The sequence below is a fragment of the Pogoniulus pusillus genome, chromosome 4, assembly GCF_015220805.1.
Source record: "Pogoniulus pusillus isolate bPogPus1 chromosome 4, bPogPus1.pri, whole genome shotgun sequence".
NCBI lineage: Eukaryota > Metazoa > Chordata > Aves > Piciformes > Lybiidae > Pogoniulus > Pogoniulus pusillus.
In genome coordinates, this window is record NC_087267.1 from 1,889,213 (window position 1) to 1,914,887 (window position 25,675).

General features: G+C 46.0%; 1 protein-coding gene across 2 annotated transcripts in view; it reads right to left on the reverse strand.

Annotated features, from left to right (window-relative positions):
• The window catches only part of SYT1 (synaptotagmin 1), a 384,974-nt gene that overhangs the window by 54,330 nt on the left and 304,969 nt on the right, over window positions 1–25,675 (reverse strand). For both annotated transcript variants that reach the window (XM_064141971.1, XM_064141970.1), the window contains exons 7-8: window positions 20,103–20,270; window positions 14,939–15,106 (exon numbers count right to left, since the gene is read on the reverse strand). In XM_064141971.1, the coding sequence (XP_063998041.1) occupies window positions 14,939–15,106; window positions 20,103–20,270 (336 nt within the window). The remainder of the gene's footprint in view (window positions 1–14,938; window positions 15,107–20,102; window positions 20,271–25,675) is intronic.

A 25,675-nucleotide genomic window follows, 5' to 3' on the forward strand; every position in this document is an offset into this window, starting at 1 on the left:
CCTGGGCATCAAAACTGCTTAAAAACATAAGACAGCGTAAAGGATATGTAGCTGGAAAAGAGGTAAACCCCTCAGAACAGCTCAGACCCACTCTTGTCTCAGGGCAGTCAGAAAGATGAAAAATCTTCTCTCAGGTATTTTTAATCCTGTTGTCTTTGGTTCCAGTTGAAATGAAGAAACTAACACATGCCTCTTTCTACAACACCTTGCAGGGTGAGTCTTAGGTTCATCTCATTAAATATTTGTGCTCAGCTCAAGAATGAATTCCTTTTTACAAGTGCTCTGTACACAAACCTACTGACTTACCTATACCAGGCTCATACTCTGCCCTGGTGAGACCACTGCTGGAATTCTGCATCCAGTTCTGGGGCCCTCAGTTCAAGAAGGACCTCAGGGAACTGCTTGAAAGAGTCCAGTGCAGAGCCACAAAAAGGATTACAGAAATGGAACATCCCTGCTACAAGGTGAGCCTGAGGGAGCTGGGGCTGTGCTTCTGGGAGGAGAGGTGACCTCAGCAGTGCTTATAAAGATGGAAAGGTGAGTGCCAGGAGGCTGGAGCCAGGCTCTGCTGGGTGATGCCCAAAGCCAGCACAAGGGGCAATGGAGGGAAGCTGAGACATAGGAAGCTTCATTTAAACATGAGGAGGAATTTTTTCCATGTGTGAATGACAGAGCACTGGACCAGCCTGCCCAGGGGGGTTGTGGAGTCTCCCTCTCTGGAGATATTCAAGACCTGCCTGCATGCACCCCTGTGTGATCTGGTGTAGGTGATCCTGCTCTGGCAGGGAGGTTGGACTGGGAGAGCTTTGGAGGTCCCTCCCAGCCCCTGACATTCTGTGATTCTCTGAAAACACCATTTTGATCAAAACCAATCAGTGATACAATGACAATAAGTGTAAGTCTTAATGCATCTGATAGTCTCATCAAGATTCATTCCAGTATGGTTTATTCCTCCTAAATATCTTTGAACAGTGGTGTGGGTTTGTGGTTTTTTTAGTATGCTTAGATTTTAGTGAATCTAATTACCAGTGTCTCAGTTCTGATTTAACTTCCCAGAGACTCCAATAAATTTGATAGAACCAAATAACAACTGATAGAGTGCCCTTCCCTCTTCTTTCCCAAAAGAAAGCAATCAGATGTAGAGAGAGGCAAAGGTAAGCACAGCCAAATAAATAAATCTCACTTGATTTGAAAGTTGAAAAGTTTAACCATAAATTAAAAAGGTGTCTGAGGCAGGGAAGTTTCAAAGGTATAGGGAAGGGAAAACAAATATAAAAGGTAAATACAACCTGATTCTGGTGGTGATGGCCTTGTGGTAAAACAAAGAGAACCAGGAACAGAATGGTGGTGCTGGCAAGCAGAGAGAGAACAGGCAGTCCCCCTGCTTTATAGACCTTTAGACAGGAAGGGGGATTGGGCTAACCACCATCACCTGGCAGTGTTCAGACCCAACCCCGGGGAAGGGTCAAGACCACCTGTGGTCGGGTTCAAGGTCACTCCCCCTGGAGGGTTAATCCTGTACAACCAGGAGTGTATCCTTGTAGCAAGTAATTCAACCTCCTCTTGTCTCAGCACTGCTGCCTCTCACCACACCTCTTAATAAGATATAGATTCAATGGGGAGGGGATGCCACAGCTGGTGTGGCTTCAGGTATTGCTTTGGGAGCTTCTGCAACATAGCAGGGGGGTTGGACTGGGTGAGCTTTTGAGGTCCCTTCCAGCCCCTGACATTCTGTGATCTGTGATACTTATCACAGAATCAACCAGGTTGGAAGAGACCTCCAAGATCATCCAGTCCAACCTGGCACCCAGCCCTAGCCAGTCAACCAGACCATGGCACTCCCAGGCAACCAGCAGCAGAACAAGGGGACACAGTCTCATACTGTGCCAGGGCAGGTCTAGGCTGGATGTTAGGAGGAAGTTGTTGGCAGAGAGTGATTGGCATTGGAATGGGCTGCCCAGGGAGGTGGTGGAGTTGCCATCCCTGGAGGTGCTCAAGAGAAGCCTGGCTGGGGCACTTAGTGCCATGGTCTGGTTGATTGGCTAGGGCTGGGTGCTAGGTTGGCCTGGATGATCTTGGAAGTCTCTTCCAACCTGGTTGATTCTATGACAATTCACTCTCACTAAGTGCCTCATCCAGGCTTTTCTTGAACACCTCCAGGGCTGGCGACTCCACCACCTCCCTGGGCAGCCCATTCCAGTGCCAATACATTGTTATGAAACTACTGAAAAATAAACCCATGCTGCCAAACCCCTCTTGTATTCCCCTACTTCCCAGGTGATTTCTCTTTGAAAGACTCTCCTAACACGCTCTTTAGGAAGACAAGAGAGTTCATTACAGGTCATCTTAGCAATCAGTGCCACAGTCTGGATTTCATTAATCTTTCCAATAAAAAAGAAAGAAGTCACCACAGTCATCTATAAAAATCTAGGCAAGCAGACTGCCATGAGATCTCTGGCTCAGTGAGGTTCATTTTTAATAAACCTTGGACCACAAGGGAAATTCCAGAGGACTGAAGCACTGCTAATGTTATGCCCACCTTACTCAAAAAAGAAGGGCCAAATGGGATGCAGTATCTGTCAGCCCTTTGCCTTTTGGCAAAGCCAGCTGAAACAAAAGACTCATAACAGCTTGCACAAGTGTTGATTTAAAGGATATGAAATGTAACAAATGTGAAATCACAGCTGGAGATGGGTAGGTTCAGGCTGGAGGTGAGGAGGAAGTTGTTGAGCATGAGAGTGGTGAGAGGCTGCAATGGGTTGCCCAGGGAGGTGGTTGAGGCCCCATGGCTGGAGGTGTTTAAGGCCAGGCTGGATGAGGCTGTGTGCAGCCTGCTCTAGGGTAGGGTGTCCCTGGGCATGGCAGGGGGGTTGGAACTGGCTGCTCCTTGTGGTCCCTTCCAACCCTGACTGATTCTATGTTTCTGTGCTTCTGTGCTTCTGTGTTTCTGTGTTTCTATGTTTCTGTTATTCTGTGGTTCTTTCTTTCTGTGATTCTGTGTTTCTGTGATTCTCTGATTCTGTGGTTCTGTGCTTCTGTGGTTCTGTCTTTCTGTGGCTCTGTGGTTCTGTCTTTCTGTGGTTCAGTGGTTCTGTGTTCTGTTTAAGGCCCACAGCTGGTTTTGGAGAACTGGGAGCCATTTCTGCCAGTGAAGCAAGCAGGTGATACTAAAGAAATGTCCTAGTGGTAAATAATAATGCAACAGGTTGGTGAGCTAGAAAGTGCTGAATCACTTAGCTGTAACCAGGCACACAGAGTAGATTCCTATAGAACTGAAAGCCCAAACTGTGCAGTGTAAGACAAAGAAACTCAAGGCTACTTCTAAATGTCTTGTGAATCAGTGAAGGTATCTTACAAGGCAGTGCCTTCTGCTGAGGATTTAGGGTCATAAGCTACAGCACGTGAACTCCTAGTGTAATGCTGTCAAAACCACTGCAGCATAGAAGTGAAGTGGCCACTGACTGTTGGTCTGGCAGAGACAGAAAGTGCACTGCACGCAGCTCCTGGGTGCTTTGTTTTCAAGATGCTGAAAGCTACAGAGAAGGGGAAAAGTCACAGCTCTTAATGGAAGCATGGAAGAAAAGCCTGACAGTGAAAAATAGAAACCAAGATTTTCTGCAGGCTTCTGGAAAAGACTTGACAGAGTGCACAAAAGAAGCAGCAGCAGCAGCGTGATGTATTGAATGGCTTGGGTCTACTAAGGATGTTTGTAACAAGAATCAATGCCTCGGAGTAGAATGCAGGAGCATCCAAGTAACAAATGAAGCAGAGTTTGTGACACAGAGATAGAGTGACTGATGAAGCCATGAGGGATGTGTTACTGTCAATCTGCTGATGTCTTAAAATCAGGGACTTGCAAAGCCCTCTAAAAGTTCTCTAGCAGAGGTGCAAAGCTGCCTATACTGACCAGTGGTTACTGTCAGCAGCCTTCTGTTTGGATCCTTGGTCAGTGAGGTCTGGGGAAGCATTTTCCAGTGGAATTTCCCCAAAATGCTGATACTAACATGTCTGATGGGACACCTAGTTTTAATAACTTCACTAAAACATGCAGGGAAATGCTGAACAGAATGTCCTGCTGCCACCAGGAAACTGGAGCTCACAAAGCCTGAAGCTCATGGCTATGCAGCATAATGCCCTGGGCTGGGAATCAGAGGGTTTCTATCTCCTTGCTCCAAAATCAAGCAGGGCCTAACATCCAAGCTCTTAAGGGAGTCTCCTTGAGTCACCTTCCTCTTACCTTGACACAGGGGTAACACTACCACTACTACTGGAACACGTCCAGAGAATGGTGACAAAGCTGTGAGGAGCCTGGGGCCCAGCCCTATGAGGAGAGGCTGAGGCAGCTGGGGGTGTGCAGCCTGCAGCAGAGGAGGCTCAGGGCAGAGCTCATTGCTGTCTGCAACTCCCTGAAGGGAGGCTGTAGCCAGGTGGGGTTGGCCTCTTCTCCCAGGCAACCAGCAAAAGGGGACACGGTCTCAAGTTCTGCCAGGAGAGGACTAGGCTGGATGTTAGGAGGAAGTTGTTGGCAGAGAGAGTGATTTGCATTGGAATGGGCTGCCCAGGGAGGTGGTGGAGTCGCTGTCCCTGGAGGTGTTGAAGCAAAGCCTGGATGAGGCACTTAGTGCCATGGTCTGATTGACTGGCTAGGGCTGGGTGCTAGGTTGGACTGGGTGATCTTGGAGGTCTCTTCCAACCTGGTTGATTCAGGTACTGAAAGGCAGCAATAAGATCTCCTCTGAGCCCTTTTTTGTCCAGGCTGAATAACCCCAACTCTCTTCACCCTTTCTTCACAGAAGAGGTATTAGTATCACAGACACTCTGAAGAAAATCTTGAAAGCAATTTAATAAGAGAATTAATGATTTAAAGGGTATGCAGAAAAGTATCATTAAAGATCCAGTTAAACATCATAGCTTGTTATATCAAAATGCAACGAGACAAACTGGTCCTTGCTAAAACTAAGAGGATGGAGAAGCAAATATATGTTTGGATGGGAAATGAAGTTACAGGTGAGGTTTTTGGGAGAGCTTTGGTATATTGCCGTAACCAAGATGATGTCTAAGAGTGATAGAGAAAGAAAATGAAAGGGTGAATATGGCAAGAAATAAGTGAGAGTTTAGAGAGACACACTGTGGAAGAGCTGCAGCTCTTACTTTGTGTCACAGACACAAAGTTTTCTGTACCCTAGGTATGAGCAGAGAGATTAGAGTGAGTGCAATTAATTGAAGTGACCCATGTCTCCTGGAAACCTGCCTGCCCTAGGGCATCACAGAAAATTAGTGTTTGCCCTGGCTGATTCATGTGAAAGTCTGAGTACAAATGCTTTCAGCATAACTCACTGCTATCTAATTCTGGGCTGGGAATTAACAGACAGGGCTGCAGACCTCAGGGCACTCGTGTGAAAATGAGCTGCTGTCAGTTCTGAAGCCTCACCGCCACTCACCAACAGAGATCCTCCTGTTAGTTTTCACAGGTACTGATGAAGTTATGGAAAAACAAAGGTTAAAAAACCTAACTGGATGCCAGACAACCCAGTAGTTCTGAAGATTACCCAAAGTAATTTAAAGAGCACCTAAAACTGGTTAAGGATGTAATGAGAAGCTCACACACTGTCTGCTTGCAGACATGCATGCTAAAAGAGAAGCTGCAGTGCTGCTCTGCGCTGCTGACACCATAAGAAGGTTATAAACCCCAGGTAATGCTAATAGTCTAGAGAATTTTCTGGCAAGGTGTCTATCTAAGGAGAGATCTGAACTCAGGGTTAGCTACAAGTGAAAAAAAGGCACTAGAGAAAGGTTCCCAATTTTAGTTGCCATTATCAGTGACAGTAGAAGCAGCAATAACTCCTAATTCTGTTCTGATGTAGGCGAATGCATCTCACTGTTTGAGCAGCAATAACATGCCACTCTGACCTCTCATTCTCACTTTCACTTTGGAAACTCCTACCCTTGGTGCTATTTCTATGACTGTAATTGCAGACCTAATGTTCAAGGAAAATGTCTTTGCATCCATGTCATATGGATACATTTTCAGGTATTTCCATCTAGTGCTCTGCCAGCAAGAGCACATACGGACAACATCTAGGTCTAAATGCAGATCAGACATTAATTTCACCTGCACACTAATGACTGCAGCTCAAAAGGAGTTGTTTTTCTGCTCTACAGAGACAGCAAGAATAGTAATTCTTTGGCAGTGACCATACCCAGGCCCTTCACAGGAAAAAAATTGTACTCTAGAAATTCTGCCAGTGTAAGGGGAGAAAACAGCTACTGCATCACTCCATCCCTCTAATGAGTGAGCCAGCCAAGCAGCCATTTGCAATTAGAAGTCCCAGCTAAAGCAGTGAAAAGCTGTTCTCAAAACTGTTAGATCCTTCACAAAAGCTTCCATCAGAGAAGACTCATCACAAAAGAAAGATGGGTTTTGGCGTGGTACTCTGATCTACATCTCATCCCCATGCAGATACACAGAGGGAGAATGTTCTGAGAGGAGAGGAAGTGGAGTGAGTTACAGAAGTTAGACCTCTGGTCAATACAGACACTAAAAACAACAGCAACTTTAGACTGGAGGCTGAAAGTGCACCTTAATAACTAGCTGACTCACTCACTCAGGTATATAGAATGATGGCAACAATCAAGAACAAACCAATGCAACCAACCAACCAACAAAATCCCAACACATCAAAACCAAACAAAAAAAAAACCCAGAAGACAGCAACTTTGGAGGCTAAAAGTGCATCTTAATAACTAACTCATTCAGGTATATAGAATGATGGTAACACCTCCAGGGATGGGGCCTCAACCACCTTCCTGGGCAACCCATTCCAGGCTCTCACCACTCTCATGCTCAACAACTTCCTCCTCACCTCCAGCCTAACGGAGATGTTTAAGGCCAGGCTGGCTGAGGCTGTGGGCAGCCTGCTCTGGGGTAGGATGTCCCTGCCCGTGGCAGAGGGGTTGGAACTAGATGATCCTCGTGGTCCCTTCCAACCCTGACTGATTCTATGATTCTATTTGACTGAAAACCCTGCCCCCAAACTATGTACAAAACTATTTAGGTTTATTTACAGATTCTAATTCAATCAGGAACTCTTCAAAAGGATGTTATGGGCAAGTGTAGAGATTTAGGAAGTCAGGCAATGGAAAAGGCTAAGCTACAACCAGCTTTACTCCACTATCAATCAGGTTCTAGTTGTGATGCTAACAAACACAGAGTAAGCTACCAAAGGCCACAAAAAAGAAAGAGGAAAGCAGCAGAGTTGATTGTAAGAGACCCACTCAGCTCCAGCACTAACAATTACAGCAGCCACTGTGAGGAGTTCCTTTGGCATTTGGTGGGAGGCTGAGTTTCATGATACAATCCAACAGGTAACTGTAGGAATGAGTCTGTCAAATCACTTAGCCTAGAAATAAGAGCTGATAACACCTTCTAAAGTCACATATTCTGCCTCTTCAAATATTAACATGAAAAACAATAGAAGCTTAATACCAGTGAACTGAAAACACAGCAATTATGTTCTAGATTCTAACTGTGATTTCTCCAAAATAAGGGCACTGGGTGCTAATTCCTGTCACAACACAAAGTACTCCAAATGCCAGTTAAACTCATTGTTAAACTCGACTGAAACACAATAGGCTCTCAGAAGAGGTTAAATGGTTACTATGGTAATCCCTGACACGGTCTAAATTGGTATTTAAGAACTGACAGAGGGGAAAAAAAGGAGGAAAATGGCTAATCTCTTTCTTTCCTGGGCTGCTATTCCTAAGCCTTTGTATTTAAGCTTTACAGAAATGCATTCTGTGATGCTTCTGGCAGCCAAGATGTTTCAGTACTATATGGTGTGGGCACAGCTAAGTGAGTGGACCAGAGTGGCATACCATGCCTCAGACTTTTAGTTACAAACCTGTCATCTCAGAATCACAGAATCAACCAAGATGCCTACAACAGTAAACAGAGGCAGAGTACCTTTCACAGAATCACAGAATCATAGAATCACAGAATCAACCAGGTTGGAAGAGACCTCCAAGATCATCCAGGCCAACCTAGCACCCAGCCCTAGACAATCAACCAGACCATGGCACTAAGTGCCTCATCCAGTCTTCTCCTGAACACCTCCAGGGATGGCAACTCCACCACCTCCCTGGGCAGCCCATTCCAATGGCAATCACTCTCTCTGCCAACAACTTCCTCCTAACATCCAGCCTAGATCTCCCCTGGCACAACTTGAGACTGTGTCCCCTCGTTCTGTTGCTGGTTGTCTGGCAGAAGAGACCAACCCCACCTGGCTACAACCTCCTTTCAGGTAATTGTAGACAGCAGTGAGGTCACCCTTGACCAGCTCCCTCTTTGTGAGAGCTGTTCTTTGCTTGTAGTCATTAAAATGCTGCTCTCTGTTCTGGAGGTCAGTGCATTTTGATACAATCTACAGCTTCCCTTGGCTTCTGATGCTCCTTTGTAACAGCACAATGATTTTTGTCACTGTGCTTTGCAAAGGGAGGGGGGAAAGGGAAATTTGGTATCAGCCTGGACTACTGCAAAGCTTCTGCCTAGAATCCCAGTGAGAAACTGTTGGTTCTGGATAACACATTCACTGATGCTGGTAGTCAGAAAAGTAAGTAAACATATTACAGTCTAAGTGGAGAACAGTGCAGGAAAATCCATATACAACATCATCTGTGGCCCTCTCACATTGGTCAGCTGATTCTGCTTTATAAGTGGGAGCAGTCTGTGGTTATGGCTGAACTCCCTGGAATTCCTTCTGCAGTCTCCATTCAAACCATCTCTTTGTAGCGTAGTGTCAGTGCCTGCTCCTTGGAATACACTTGGAGACACACAAATGACTGATGCATCAGCTAGCTGAATCTAGCAGCTGCAGGTACATAGAAATGCTTCCAGCATCGAAGTGAAATAACTTCTGCTTAAGTCTTCTGAAGAAGAACTCTCAGACAGTTTTGATCCCAGTCAGCATCTTCATCCAAAGCCCATGCAAACACCACTCAGAACACTGCTTCTCAAATGCCCCTGCACGTTGAACTCCTCTGCCTCATGTGCTGGTTTCATAGAATCACAGAATCAACCAGGTTGGAAGAGACCTCCAAGATCATCCAGTCCAGACCTAGCTAGAATGTTTTGGTGAGAAGAATTAGAGTACAGGCTGTGAAAAGGAAACACTGGTGATGTCTGCTGCACTCATAGGCTTGCTGAGATGGATAAGAACGAGAACACAGACAGAGATAAGGGAGCTGCTTTCTGAGTCGCTCTCTGTCTGGGGCTACATGAACTTCTCTCTAACCTAACCTGCTGTCTGTGTGACTAATCCTTCTGCTTCCTAACTCCCCTGGCTGACCCTCCAAAACTACCTTGAACATAAGGCAAAGTCTGGGGTAAGGTAGAGGGGTGAGAAGAAGGTGGAAGGGTGGTTGGGAGCCCCTCCTGGGCACTCAGGTTTCTGGGAGGGCTGCTGTGTTTCTGTATTACTTTTTAACTTGTCTATTTCTGTCTACAGCTGCAGATATTGTGAATACCTGCTTGTATCTTGTGCTAAGATGTAAATACAAAGCTTCATTCAATTTCCAGATGGGCTGAGTCTAGTCTGGGTGATTTTCCAAAGTGTGGGGGGGTTGGGAACACCCAAACCATCACACCTCCCTCCTCTATTAAGCATTTTAAGATATCCTATACTTGAGCAACAGAAATCCATGCAATAACATTAAGAGGCAAAGGTGGAGAACTGGCCACTATTCCATCCTTTGGCCTTATAACTTTCTACAAGGTCCTTTGAATATGCTTTGTCTAGAATCAATATAATTATTACTGTTTTGTGTGTGGATCATTAGATGCTTTGCACCGAGTCTAACATCTACTTTGTCAGCACAATTTCACCTCGAGACGCCTGTCCACAGTTGAAAGTCCAGTCTAGTGCAACTGGCCTCTGCTCCAGTTCTTGTGTTTCCTTGTGCTACCTCTGCTTGGCACTGTGCATCACGTAGGAGAGAAGCTGTTGTGCATCTTGCTAGATGTGCAACTCAAAAGCCACATACCAAACGTACCCACTGCGACCTCCTGTGACGCGAGCGTCCATCTGCTACGTGAGCTGCGCACGGCAGATGCCTGCTCACCTAACGCACAGAGCCCTGCGTGGTGACAGCCGCAACACATCTGCACAGCTCTTGGTACGGGATACTGGCAGGCTCAAGATCCTTCTCCTCACACACTAAGGCTCTGCTTCTCCGCTGCTTTCCAGGGGAAGAATTGTTTCTGCTCTTCCTGATATTCCCTAAAATGTCTTGGGAACGTTTGTGGCAACAGGTTCTCCATTTGAGTGCTGTGGTAACAAAGTGACTGGAGGGAAATCAGTTGAAGTATTCGGAGGATGACTCTGGGTCTGATTCACACTGCTGTGAGCAAGGTAGAGGTCTGTCTGGCCTTCTGTACTGGAGTGATAACAGATATTGGATGCAGTGTGTGCTCAGATAAAGTTAATGGCAGTGACATCTGGTGGATGACACAGAGGAGCAAACTCCTATCATCTGTTTTTTAACGCTGTGCCCAAACCATTATATGTCATCCTCGGTAAAAGTGAATCATCTTTCAGCATCTACCACTTTTCTCTCCCATGCTCTCAGTCATAGGAAACTGAAGACCTACTAGATATAAATCACCTCTGTGCATTCACAAGGCCAGCAGAGCTAAAAGCAGCCAGGCAAAAAGGGCTCATGGTATGCAGTTCATTAATAGTGGCCTCCCCAGTATTTAGCAGTCACTGTGCAGACTTGTACATCCCCAAAGCCCTCTCATGGCCATAACAAATGCTGACGTAAAGCCTTGCACCTCCAAAGTGTTTCATCAACGTACATCTATTAATCAGAGCTTCCCCAGAAGAGGAAGAGGTGTCAGAAAGATGCCATTCAAATGCCTGAGCTGCCAGGGGTAGAGCTTTGAATATTTCATTAAAATTCAGCCTCTGCCAACAGTTTCAAGACCACTTAGAAAAAAGGAGGATGAGCTTTATGAGCAGAAAGAAGAGAAACTGGACACAGGGCTGTTGGAGGGAGTCCAGAAGAGGGCCACAAAGATGATCCAAGGTCTAGAACAGCTCTGCTATGAGGGCAGGCTGAGGGAGCTGAGTGTGTTCCACTTGGAGAAGAGAAGGCTGCAGGGGGACCTTTCAGCTGCCTTCCCTTGGACTATCTGAAGGGAGCCTATGGGAAAGCTGAAGAGGGAATTTTCATGAGGGTGTCTAGCAACAAGACAAGGGGGAATGGTTTTAAGCTGGGGGAGAGTAGGTTTAGACTGGATCTTAGGAATAAGTTCTTCATATGAGGGTGGTAAGATTCTGGGGTAGGTTGTCTTCGTAGGCCTTCTCTCTGGGGCTGTTCAAGGCCAGGCTGGACAAGGCCTTGAGCTCTGGCTAACTGCCAAGCTGACTGGTCATTTTGGTGGCCAAGGGGCCATTAATCTCGGCCCACATTTGCTAAATAGGGATACACAGGTAAACAAGGTGCTCGCTCGCTTTCATTGTCCTGCTTAGACTCACCCGCACTGCTTTCTGCTTATGCCTGCCTGCCTGCCGGCTCGCCCGCAGTGCATCTGCTGTATTCTCCGGAGACAGCGTCTCCCAGCCAGCTGTGCACAGCTGCACGCCACTGCGTTGAGTTACCAGGACCAGATCCTGCACTGCCTGCCTTTATCTACGGAGCTCAGTCTCCCATGCAGCTGTGCACCCTACTGCATGCCACTGCCTTATCACTGCCTGGTGTGCGCCACTGCCGCCGAATTACCGAGAGCAGACTCCACTTGTCTGCACACGACCGGCCTCTGTGGCCAGCATGGCACTGTGCTGGCACTGCATGGCATCGTACTCCTGCTGCACCTGAGGTCCTGCCTAAGAATCCCTGGACAGAGCGTCCAGAAGAAGCCAGGAGAACAAGGTCAGAGACTGTCCTTTCCTCAGGAGCCAGGAAGAGTCTCCTTTCCCCTAAAGCTGGGAGGATTCCAGCCTCAAAGTCCATGGGCAGACTCCCCTGAAGATAGGACACTTGCATAGGCTGTGACGTAGCCCCGGAGGGTGATTGATAATTAGAAGAATCTGTGAGCAAATGCTTTAATGCCTCTGTAAATCTCTACTGCCTTCTGCCATAGAGCAGAAAGAGCTTGGGCCCATCCACTGGGCAAGCAGCACATTGACCCCAAGCGGTATTTGCTGCGGGGAAACGTCTCTCTCTGTTCATAGTTTGAATGTCTGTCAGTTATTAACAAGTTACCGTTTGATATTACTCCTAGAATGTCTTTCATAACCATGGAGATCCCACTAATATTAAATTCAGTGGTTGGGGGTGTTGAGCTTTCAGAACATTGAAGTCAATACATTATATATTTCTATAGACTGTCATCTTGCACCAATTAATTTCTCCCCTCTGCCACAATGGGCGTCGGCGGCAGAATCCCCCTCCGCGACACTTACCTAAGTGCTGCAAGGGCACACAAGAGACAAACCAAGGCATGCTTCCAATAGCACAGACCAGAAAGAGATGTCAATTTCATTACTCAGTTAGAACACACACAGCAGTCCACAAAGCATTTTTGTTGGTAATAACAGAACTGCACTTGTCAAAGGTTTTTGGATGAAATCCAGCTGCTCAGGTTTTAATTTGGGCTTTGTTAATGCTGTTTCCTTGCAATTAGTGAGGCAGGCTGCCGCACGCAGCACGGCCACCAGCGCTACCACAAGACAAGTGCGTGCCTGTTGCCACACACCTGCATCATCACACATTGGACTGGTAATTCTGAAGCCAGGGTACTGCTTGGCTGTGGCTGGACCTGCTGCAACTGCAAAGCCTTCTGTGCTAGCTGGTAACAGATATATGGTGACAGGACTTCTCCCACTCTTTTGTCCCCTGCTCGTCATAGAATCAGGCAGGGTTGGAAGGGACCACAAGGATCATCTAGTTACAACCTCCCTGCCATGCCTAGGGACACCCAACCCTAGAGCAGGCTGCCCACAGCCTCAGCCAGCCTGGCCTTAAACACCTCCAGCCATGGGGCCTCTAACACCTCCTTGGGCAACCCATTCCAGCCTCTCACCACTCATGATGAACAACTTCCTCCTCACAGCCAGTCTGACTCTCTCCACCTCCAGCTTTGCTCCATTCCCCCCAGTCCTGGCACTCCCTGACAGCCTAAAAAGTCCCTCCCTAGCTTTTTTGTAGGCCCTTTCAGATGCTGGAAGGCCACAAGAAGGTCACCTGGGAGCCTCCTCTTCTCCAGCCTGCACAGCCCCAACTCTTTCAGTCTGTGCTCACAGCAGAGCTGCTGTAGCCCTCTGAGCATCCTCCTGGCCCTGCTCTGGACACACTCCAGCATCTCCACAGCCTTCTTGTAATGGGGTTCCAGAACTGGATGCAATACTCAAGTATTCAGTACATCTCAGCAAGCCTATGAGTGCAGCAGCCATCACCATTGTTTCCTTTTCACAGCCTATAATCCAATTCTTCTCACCAAAATAGCCCAGCTAGGCTCAAATTAGCACACAGCCTAGTTCCTAACTGAAAATAAGAATATGAACTTTCCAGGGACTGAGTAAAATTAAAGAAAGTCAGGGGTAGGACACAGATAATAATAACTGCTAAGTTTATATTATGCCATTTGTTTGCTGGATAGTTTAATATTTCAGACCACAAACCTTTTCTGCTCTTTTCTTCTTTTTTTCAAGCCTGAGGCAGCAGGGGCTCTGCTGCTTGGAGGAGACTGAGAGGTGACCTCATCAATGGTTATAAAGATGGAAAGGTGAGTGCCAGGAGGCTGGAGCCAGGCTCTGCTGGGTGATGCCCAATGACAGCACAAGGGGCAATGGGGGGAAGCTGAGGCACAGGAAGTTCCATGGAAACATAAGGAGGAATTTTTTCCCGGTGAGTGTGACAGAACTCTGGAACAGGCTGCCCAGGGGAGTTGTGGAGTCTCCCTCTCTGGAGGGGGAGTTCCTGTGTGATCTGGTATAGGAGATCCTGCTCTGGCAGGGGGTTGGACTGGATGAGCTTTGGAGGTCCCTTCCAGCTCCTGACATTCTATGACTCCATGATTCTTTCTGTGGCTTTGCCTGCTTGCATGGCTCCCTTATCTCCCTTCTGACTTGCTGGTTCAGATATTGTGTTGGTGAAGCACAGGGAAAGGACAAAGGGTCAGGGGGAAGGCTGCTAGCAGTTCCTTTGGGGCTGCTCAGGAGGGATGAAAGCTGGACTAACTGTACAATGGTGGTCCTCAGCTAGTTGCTAAATTGTAAATAGCCAAAAACATACCCTGTATATCATTACTGCCTTTTATACTTCTAAAAATATTTTGTCCTCCTTTGTAAATATAACCTTCATTTTGCTTCTGAGAATCATAAAATCCACCAGGGTGGAAGAGACCTCCAAGCTCAGCCAGTCCAACCTAGCACCCAGCCCTAGAAAATCAACCAGACCATAGCACTAAGTGCCTCATCCAGTATTTATTGAACACCTCCAGGGACGGTGCCTTCACCACCTCCCTGGGCAGCCCATTCCAATGCCAATCACTCTCCCTGGCAACAACTTCCTCCTAACATCCAGCCTATACTTCCCCTGGCACAACTTGAGACTCTGTTACCTTGTTCTGTTGCTGGTTGTCTGGCAGAAGATACCAACCCCACCTGGCTACAACCTCAGTTCAAGAAAAAAGTCAAATTCATGAAAACTTTGTTAATGTGTTCCCTAAAGTATCAGAAAGACTGAAAACAGGATTGGCAAAGGAGAATGTTCCATTCACTGAGTATTGGAAAAGATGTTTATCAGAAATCCATCAGGTGAAGTATGTCTGAGAAATGCTGATAGCAGATGGGAGCTGTCTCGGCAAAAACCAGCGCTGCTAGCTTGCCTGTTTCTCAGGCTGAAAAGTGGGGGAAAAGGAAAGCCTGATTTTTCTTACCTCCTCCTTCTCTGCACTTTGCAAATCCCTCCACTCCTCAGTGACATGACCAAAGTCCACCGTGTTCATTGCAACCTTATACTCCCCGATGATATCATGCTTGGAGAAGCGATCGAAGTCGTAAACCGCCATCACTAAAGTCTTTCCTCCCAGCTCAGAGTATGGCACCTGCAAAAAAGAGAAAATGGCAAAGTCTGTAGCTGAGACAATAAAGATCAGTCCACTACAATGCAAACCTATTCCTTTGGTTTATCATCTGTCATCTCAGGTAAATTGAACCGCAGAGGAAATTATGGGGCCTCTTTGTTTCAGTCACCAGATGCAGTAGTTGTCGAGAGCAGGCTCCGGCACTCGATAGAACAATCTGGCAGCTCACTCATCACTCCCTGGGTTTTTCTCATTCTGCTTCAAATCATTTTGTGGGTGATGAAACTGAAAGGGGAAGCCCAATTACTCGCACTGAAGACACAGGAACTTCCACACAGTGGTGTCTTTTCTCCAGTAAATCAGCTGTCATCGGTCAGAAACAGGCAGCTCCCAGGCTGATGCTAAAGGCAGCAGTGGTTGGCTGTGTTGGGCAGCGATTAGACACTAAACAGTTCTCTCCCAGTACCACTGCCCAGTACTCACCGAGCTGGAGCTTTTGTTATTCTGCCTTTCACACCACGGGCTGTAAGGGGCTTTGTAAGTCACAGTGTGTAGCTAAAACCCGTGGTGGCAGAAGGCCGAGGCCAGACTCATTCTCCAGCTGTTCTGACGTGTTTCAGCCAGGTGCTGCAGGTGAGGATGCTTATGAGTCACATTTTGAATATGCAGACAAAAATGCCTGGTTCAGGTAAGCTACTCTTGAGTGTCTGTCTGGAGAGGTCTGATTCAGGAGTTGTTTGGATCTGCACTGAACACTTGGTCAATCTGAATATATGCTGCAAGTACAAACAGCTTCCACGGGCCTCAGTAAACACTTGTGCTAGTTTGAAGCTAGCTAGAATGTTTTGGTGAAAAGGATCAGATCTAGCAATCTAGTTTTTTCTCACCAAAACATTCTGGCTAGCTTCAAACTAGCACATTAAGAAATTCTGTGATTGTGAAATGCATGGAAAGATCACATTTATCATTATTTACTGGTTTCAATCATTAACTTGACTTCAATAAAGCTTATTTTAACTAGTTTCACTTTTAAAGATGATCCAATGACATGACTTGGTCTGTGATTGACTGCCTCTAAGCTAGCCTCAGCCTTTGGCTTTGTCCAGGAGTACTAAGGATGTTCTCAGCTCTTGTGAAGGGTTGCTCCCTCTCCCTGCTTTCTGCTCTGCTCAGAAATACTGAGCCTTTTGACTTAATGCAGGCAAGGTCTTGGTAGAGGAACATGTATAGGAGTGTTTTCCTGGCATAGATGTGTCACTGCTCTGGATGTGAACTCTCTTCCCACTTTGAGCCTGAAGAAGAACACTTTCTCCTGCCAGACTGGTGTAGTCCAGCTAGGACTTCTTTTGGCAGCACAGTGCAGGAATACACTTCAGACAGCTGGAGCCTGATCAACACCTGCACCATGGAGCAGCATGATAGATGTCTGGGAAGAAACAATGACTAACTCAGGAAACCGCCTCAAGATCATAGAATCATAGAATCAACCAGGTTGGAAGAGACCTCCAAGATAATCCAGACCAAGATGAGGAGTAAGGTCCAGGGCTCAAATGCAATTACAGCAGAAACATAGCCCATCTCATCTCCACTCAACCTTCTTGCAGAGGAAGGCAGGGAGCTTACAGCTCTGCCCTGCAAGGAGGTAACAAAATGAGCCTGAGCTGCCTGCTGGGCAGCTCTGCCAAAGAGAGAGATGGGAAGGATCCTAACAGAAGCTGTGTGCCACCTGCAGTGGATCACAGAAGTAAGTCTCTGCCCAAGTAAATGAGATACCATCAGTAGTTCCCACGGCAGTTATTTATTACAGCTGCAGCACTGCTTAAATTGTTGCTTGTCTTCCTCACAGTAGTCCCCAGGACAGTACTTGAAGTGCTCTGTTGATCTGCTCTTGAGTACAGACCCAGAGGATGATCACTACTACACTGGGACACACCTAAACACTCTGTCAGGTCTTGAGTGGAAAGGAAACGTTCATTTGAAGCACAAAATGTGGATCTCTCAGATGTGAATTAAAACAAGTGGACATTCTAGTCCAGGAGTGGATGATCTGATTTATCACTTGTGCCTTCATCTCAGACGTCAGCATTATTGATTTGTTCCTTTTCTTTCGTGAGCTGCACAGGAACCTCATTTTTTTAACTGTTTTCATTTAAATGCTCTCTTGGGGAAGATCAAGGAAAAATAACTCCCCATGAAAGACTGTTTTTATGGACATCTTCAAGGGGAAAAATAAGCTTATATATGCAGTAGTAGTTCTGGCTTCCAGGGACAGCTTTTTCCTTGAATGATTACATAGCCTGAGTCTTTCACTGTTCCTGTTTTCAGTTTGTAGCTCTCATTATAAGATTGGGCACAGAGAGGATGGCCTAAAGCAGAATCATAGAATCAGTCAGGGTTGGGAAGGACCACAAGGATCATTCAGTTCCAGCATCCCCTGACAACACCCCTAGAGCCGGCTGCCCACAGCCCCAGCCAGCCTGGCCTCAACCACCTCCCTGGGCAACCCATGCCAGGCTCTCACCACTCTCATGATGAGCAACTTCCTCCTCATGTCCACTCTGAACCTACCCACTTCCAACTTTGCTCCATTCCCCCTACTCCTGTCACTCCCTGAGAGCCTGAAAAGTCCTTCCCAGCTGTTTTGTAGCCCCCTTCAGATCCTGGAGGGCCACAAGGAGGTCACCTGGGAGCCTCCTCTGCTCCAGCCTGCACAGCCCCAATTCTTTCAGTCTGTGCTCACAGCAGAGCTGCTGCAGCCTCTGAGCATCCTCCTGGCCCTGCTCTGGACACACTCCAGCATCTCCACATCCTTGTTGTAATGAGGGCTCCAGAACTGGATGCAGTACTCCAGGTGGGGTCTCAGCAGAGCAGAGGGGGAGAATGACCTCTCTTGGCCTGCTGGCCACACTTCTCCTGATGCAGCTCAGGCACTGGTTGACCCTGATAGCCTAAAAAGTCCCTCCCCAGCTTTTTTGTAGTCCCCCTTCATATACTGAGAGGCCACAATAAGGTCACCTGGGAGCCTTCTCTTCAGAGGAGTAGCAGCAGAGGACTCTATATTAGGTGAAGCCCTACAAAACATACTGTAGAGTATTCCTTTATTGTTTTTACCTGAGCTTTAGGCTACTGATTAAGACTTTTAACATTTTTTAAAAGCTCATGAGAGATGCTCTTGAAGTGACTAAGATTTTGCAGCACATTTATTTCTTTCACATGTTATTAAACCCCAGCCAATATTTCTTTTCCTATGTGAAGCAGCATGGCAAAAATTGCTGTGGCAGAGTCCAGCAAGCCTAATCTGTCATATTGCCCATCCATTTACCTTCAGTGAGCTTTAATTTGGCTTTGAGGGGAAAAGAAATGGGAGACTGGAATTTGGAAATGGGACTAGAAAGATATCTGAAGGAAATGCTGGTTTAGTGAAATGTATCTGATACTTACAGAAGTGTCACTGTGCTCTGACTGGCTTTATCCAGCCATAAAATACGGATCAGACTGTCATACAGCAGGATAACAGGGGTGCCTAACATTAAACTGTGCCTTTGTTCCAGTGCACTCCAAATTCCTTTCTTCTCCTCCCCCGTGGGTTTGAATGGGGAGGAGAAGGCACAAAAACTGCTTTCCCTGCCCCGCAGGCTTGGAGAGGGAGCAGCAGGAGGCCTTTGGCAGTGTGCTGAGCCACGGCAGGAGCTGGGCTGCTGCTTGGCTGGGTTTTGTGCCCAGCATAAAATGATAAATGGAGACTTTGTCCAGAAGAGGATAAACAGGAGAAGGTGCGAGGTGGTTCCTGCCTCGAGAGAGTTCCCACCTTGACAGAGCTCCTGACAGGACAGGTTCCTGCCATGACAGAATTCCCGTTTTGGACCATCCCTGCTTTTGGATGGCTCCTACCTTTTGCACAGCTCTTGGTTTGACACTGTCCCTGCCTTTGGATGTTCTCTCCACTTTTGCACTGTTCTGTGCAAACTTGGAAGCTTGGCAAGTCCTGGGGTCCTTCTGAGAGAGCTGCTGGTGGCACCCAGACTCAGCTACTCTCACATCACATCACAGCCAACTTACTGGCTGCTCTCCTGAACTGGGGAGATCCCAACAGTGTGGCTCTGCCCTGCCACTGCTAAGGCAGCATTGCTTCCACAAATCCCTGTCTTGTGGCAGCTGTGTCCAGAGACATTTCTGAGCTTGGCAGCTTTGCCACTTGCCTTGGGCTGCTGCCGCGTGGATATTGCTTGCAGCATCAGGAGGCAGCTGAGCAGCAGAGAAATCCAGCAAGGGATGATCACCAAACACCCATTTCACCTCCATGAGTAAAGCCTGCTGCTCCCTTCATTCTCTGCTCAGCCTGATTGACAGTGGGGTAAAGCTGTGTTTGTAGCTTAGCCTTTTCCATTGCCTGACTTCCTGAACCTCTACATTTGTCCATAACATCCTTCTGAAGGATTCCTGATCGAATTAGAATCTCTAAATAAACCTAAACTAGTTCTGTATAGGGTTTTCAGTCAAGTAGAATCAGAGAATCAGTCAGGGTTGGAAGGGACCACAAGGATCATCTAGTTCCAACCCACCTGCCATGGGCATGAACACCCTACCCTAGAGCAGGCTGGCCAAAGCCTCATCCAGCCTGGCCTTAAACACCTCCGTGGGCAACCCATCCCAGCCTCTCACCATTCTCATGCTGAGCAACTTCCTCCTCATGGCTAGTCTGAACCTCCTCATCTCCAGCTTTGCTCCATGTCCCCCAGTCCTGTCACTCCCTGAGAGCCTAAATAAAAGAATTCTATTTTTATAATTCCTTCCTTGGCCACATTAATTCCCTGCCTCCATGGCAGCCTTTTACACCTCTCAAGGTCTGACTTGATGTTGTACCTTCTTCAGCAGAGAATTAAATATCACAGGTTTCTACTACATGAAAGATTACCGCAGTGCAGTTACCAATTAACCAAGATGTCTAACCTCAGAGCTATGCACGAGATACGTACTGGTTGAAGACAAAAAGTGTAAATTACTCCTAAAGATGTACCTTGAATGTAAATTGTTCGTTGAAAACAGGGTTAAGGGTCTTCCTGTGGACTTTTGTCTCGTATTTTTTCTTCTTATCAGGCAGCAGGAAAACCTTCACGTAGGGATCAGAGGTACCACCCATATCTAATGCAGGCAGCTCAGCTGCTTGAATAATCCCAACCAGAAGCTGCAGAGAGAGAAAACCAGCAGAATGAATTTCCAACAGATAGATATTTATAAAGAGACTGTAACAGAGAAGTACACATGCAGACTATTTCTGGTGCCTGAAAACCTACTGCCACTCCCCTTCCTCACCCTTCAAAGGAGGCAAATGAAGCAACACTATAGCCACTTATGGCAGACGCAGACTGTACAAAGGCTGTTTTTAAGCAGGAAGGAGGTTTTCAAAGGGCAGCTGATTACAGCTAAATACAGACTTCATCTTTTTGAAGACTGCAATCAAATAACTTTCAATTGCTCTCTCCTCTGGTGCATTATTTTTCTGTGCTGGGTACCATGAATAGAAATCACCTTATTAAACAATCAAGAATGTCTAATTTTGACTACAAGATTTGTATTCTGAATTCTCAACATGTAACCTTACCTCCAGCCACGCTCAGAAGGGTGATCTATCAAATGCAAATCTTCAGGCAGAACTTTATGGAAAATAAATGGACCCTGCAGGCTTTCTTATATTTAACTTCTCTTGCTCTGTGCATCAATGCCCTCAGCTAGAAAACCAAGGATGGCTTTGGAAAAAAAATACCCCAGGAAACTAACCTTTGGTCCCTGAATCCTCAGAAAAGGTTGTAATCTCATTGCAAAACAGGAAAAAACAGTTTCTTACATCTCTTGCACACTTTTGAAGCTAGGACACAAACATTTGAATCTTGGACATGCTTTGGCAATTCCTTAAGTGTTAGAAATGAAAGCTTATGCAATGCTATGCTATGCAATGCTATGCAAGGCAATTACAAGCTGCCCGGGGGGGGTTGTGGAGTCTCCCTCTCTGGCGAGATTCAAAACTTGCCTGAATGCGTTCCTGTGGGACTTGGTAGAGGTGATCCTGCTCTGCCAGGGGGGATTGGATGAGTTTTTGAGGTCTCTCCAAGCCCCTGATATCCTGTGATTCTGTGAGCCTGTATTATGCTATGCTATGCTATGCTCTGCCATGTGATGTTGTTATGTTGCGCTATGCTGTGCTACGCTCTGCCATGCTATGCTATGTTAGGCTATGCTATGATATGCTATACTATGCTATGTTAAACTATGCTATACTATGTTAGGCTATGCTATGATATGCTATACTATGCTATGTTATGCTATGTTAAACTATGCTATGCTATGTTAGGCTATGCTATGATATGCTATACTATGCTATGTTATGCTATGTTAAACTATGCTATACTATGTTAGGCTATGCTATGATATGCTATACTATGCTATGTTATGCTATGTTAAACTATGCTATACTATGTTAGGCTATGCTATGATATGCTATACTATGCTATGTTATGCTATGTTAAACTATGCTATGCTATGTTAGGCTATGCTATGATATGTTATGCTATGCTATGTTAAACTATGCTATGCTAAGCTATGCTATGATATGCTAAATTATGCTATGCTATGTTAAACTATGCTATGCTATGTTAGGCTATGCTATGATATGCTAAATTATGCTATGCTATGTTAGGCTATGCTAAATTATACTATGCTATGTTAGGCTATGCTATGCTATGTTAGACTATGCTATTTTAAGCTATGATATGATATGCTAGGATATGCTATGCTATGCTAAATTATGCTATGCTGTGTTAGCCTATGCTATGTTAGGCTATGCTATGCTAGGCTATGCTATGCTATGTTAAACTATGCTATGTTAGGCTATGCTATGCTATCTTAAGCTATGCTATGCTATGTTAGACTATGCTATGTTAAGCTATGCTATGCTAGGCTATGCTATGTTAAGTCATGCTATGCTATGTTAGCCTATGCTATGCTATGTTGAGCTATGCTATGTTAGCCTATGCTATGTTATGCCATGTTATGCTGTGCCATACTAAGCTACGTTAATCTATGCTATGCAATGTTATGCTATGCTATGTTAAGATGTGTTATGCTATCCTATGTTATGCTATGCTATGCTATGCTATATTTAGCCTATGCTATTCTGTGTTATGCTATGCTATGTTAAACTATGCTATGCTATGTTATGCTCTGCTATGTTAAGCTATACTATGCTATGCCATGCTATGCCATGCTATGCTATGTTAAGCTATGCTATGCTCTGCTATGTTAAGCTATACTATGCTATGGTATGCTATGCTGTGTTAGGCTATGCTCTGCCATGTTATGCTATGCTATGCTATGTTATGCTCTGCTATGGTATGCTACACTATGCTATGCTATGATACGCTATGCTATGCCATGCCATGTTATTCTGTGCTATGCTATGCTGTTAGTCTATGTTATGTAATGTTGTGCTATGCTATGCTACATTATCTAAGCATCATAGACTGCACTAAGCCTCTGCAGCACAATGGAGTTGAGGGAAAGAGTTTAAAATCTCATTTCCCAGATAAAAAACTAGGCTAAATGTTTAAATGACTCTTCAAGGGTAACCAAGAAAGATGATATTAAGAACTGCAAATGAACTCTGAGAATACTTTCTCTAACTCATTGTTTCAGCCACAATATATTTACTTTTCTCATGGAGGAACTGTTTAAAATTGAAAACAGAAGCTCTAAGGCCTGGAATAGAGAGCAATATATTCAGTCTAGGAAAGAAGACTCTGGCTCTGAGAGATTCCTCAGCTGGAAGTGTTTTTTCAATTCACACAATGGCCTGCATGCTTGCCCACCTATAGGACTCTTAAATTCCATGGAACATTTTCCATGGATTAATAACATAGACTTCTTCTTTTCAGTCTCATTCTTATTCTAGGTGCATGCCAGTTCATAAACACAGGGGTCTGCATTTATTCAGGGTGCAGGATCTACATTAAGTCTTTCCCACCAAAGACTGAAAAACGAGACTTTGACTTTCAGTTAAGAGAGCAGAAAAGCAATTCAATTCCTTTTAAAATCTCTCTCTCTCTCTCTAAAACTGAGGAACTGTGGTCTGGAGAGTGCATCAATCATCTCATCGGCACGCTTAACTCCATGCACTATATTAGCCAGATTTGCAGCCTCTAGTTCCATGCTACAAGACTGTAATAACCTAACTGAAGCCCTGTTCCTACTCTTTCATATCATCTATCTTCTGATAAATGCCAAGCTGCAGCATAGTTTAGAGTAGCAAAATACACCAGGGCACTGTAACTCAAAGAGTGTATTACCTTAATTAAATAGAACACCCTTCTACTTAGTGCCATGGTCTGGTTGATTGGCTAGAGCTGGGGGATAGGTTGGAGTGGATGAGCTTGGAGGTGACTTCCAACCTGGATGATTCTGTGATCTCTTGCTCACTCATCTTCTTTCCCTTTATTCAAAAAGCCCCAATTGCTTCAATACAAATCACACAGAAAAGTCTGGTCTTGTATTCTAAGTATACTGAAACATCTTTGTCACAACACAGTTGCAACTTAGCCTTTGTCTCCTCTTTAGATCTGCTTCTGGAGGGCCCAATGCTTCATACTGATTTCAGACTGAGGAGGACCAGGGTGGCTCAACACATGGCCGAGGAAATTTGCAGGAGAAGTTGAGAAGAGGCTCCTTGCACCATGGACTCTTGAAAGGCTTTGTTGTGGTAGGCCTGATAGACCCAAAATAGGCTTAATACACATCCTGGCTTGTCCAGGCATGTTTTTCTGTTCCACAAGAGAGGCAAGCGTGGGAAAAGGACACAAAAGAGCCTCCCCCAGCCCAGGCTGCTCAAGGCCTCCTCCAGACTGGCCTTGGACACCTTCAGCTTGGGGCAGCCACCCTGGGCTACCTGTGCCAGGCTCTCCCTACCCTCATTCTAGAGAGTATCTTCCTCACCTCCACTCTCAATCTCCCCTCCTCCAGCTCAAGACTCCCAGTTAAAGAGCACAAATCAGCTGGAAGCTCTGCAGCTCAGGAGAGGGCTGAGCTGAGGTGCAGGGCAGTGACTCTTTCTCTTACAGCTTTTCCACATGGCCCAGAGCAAACCCAGCTCAAGTTTCCCAGCAGAGGAGGAACAGGTTCATTTTTGCAGGGTTTGGGAGACTATTTCCACTTTCTGGCCCATCTCTGCCCCTGGAAGCAAGCTCTGGGAAGCTGCAGGGATGTGGCTCCTTGCCTCCAGCAGCACCTCCTGGCACCTGAGCTCTGCACAAGGCTCTGCTGGTTGAGATGAGGCCCCAGGATGGCCAGAGACAAACAGATTTTCCAGCTCTGCAGCCTTCCCAGGGTCCTGTGGCAAACAAGCTACACACACTTAGCTTGTGCAAGGCCTGTGCTTATCCCACATTTGGGAAAAGTGAGCTTATGGCTTTGCCTTACATGGTAAGGTTTGGCTAACTGCCATCCTGATTGGCTATCCTGTGTCCAAAGGGCAATTAATCTCAGCCCACACTGATAAAAGGAGATCTGCAGGTGAACAACCTGCTCTCTGCTGTGCTCTCTGCTGTGCTCAGCCGTGCTCTGCTGGTGCCTGCTGCAGTTGCCTACTGCCTTATTGTCTGCCAGTAAACTCCACTGTCGCAGGTTGCCAGGAGCAGACCCTGGATGTCTGCATGCAATTGGCCTGTGTGGTCAGCCTGACATCGTGCTGAGACTGCACACTGCATGACATCCTGCCTCCACACCTGGAAGTCCTGCTTAGAAGTCCTGGACATACACAGATTGTCCAGAAGTGCCAGGAGACAAGGTCAGAGATTGTCTGCCTCCTTCCCCCAGAAGCCTGGGAAGAATTAAGTACCACGGCCAACAAGACAGAGTTCCCCTGAAAGCATTTGGGCACTCTGGACTGTGGCCAGCCCCTAGGAGCAGGTAATAATAACTTGTGAGTAAATGCTTAAAAGCCTCTTTGTAATTCTCCATTGCCTCCTGCCATATGCAGAAAGAGCTCCTTGAGTCCATCTAGTGGGCAAGCAGCATATAGACTGCAAGGGGCATTTGACTGTGGGAATCTTCTCTTCCAGTTCAATTAATGTTTATACATTTTGCTGGTTATGACTAGATCTAGTGATTATCCATAGAAAGCTTCCATGACCATGTAAGAACTAAGTACTATTAAAATTAGTGGTGAGGGGTGGCAGAGTTCTGAATAGCAACATTAATAAACAGTATTAACTTTGGAAAAATATCATCTCCCATTAATTAATTTCCCCTCTGCAACAAGCCTCTGGATTTATTTTTTTTGGTCTTGCATTGAAAAATAGGAAGTGGTAGCCAAAAATAGAATTCAAAAGAGAGAGAAATACTCTGTCTTGTGCCAGGTCATAGCTGGGTATAAATATCCAGAAGGTCAGAGACAAGTAGAGGGGAATAGAGAAGAATGATGTGGTTTTGACTTAAGCTGTCAAAAAATGAAATGCAGGGTATGTATTCTCAAGCCCACTGAAAGACATGCATTAGAAGTGAAGAAGTCAGATGTGTTGGTGTTCTTTGGTCTGAAGTCAAGCA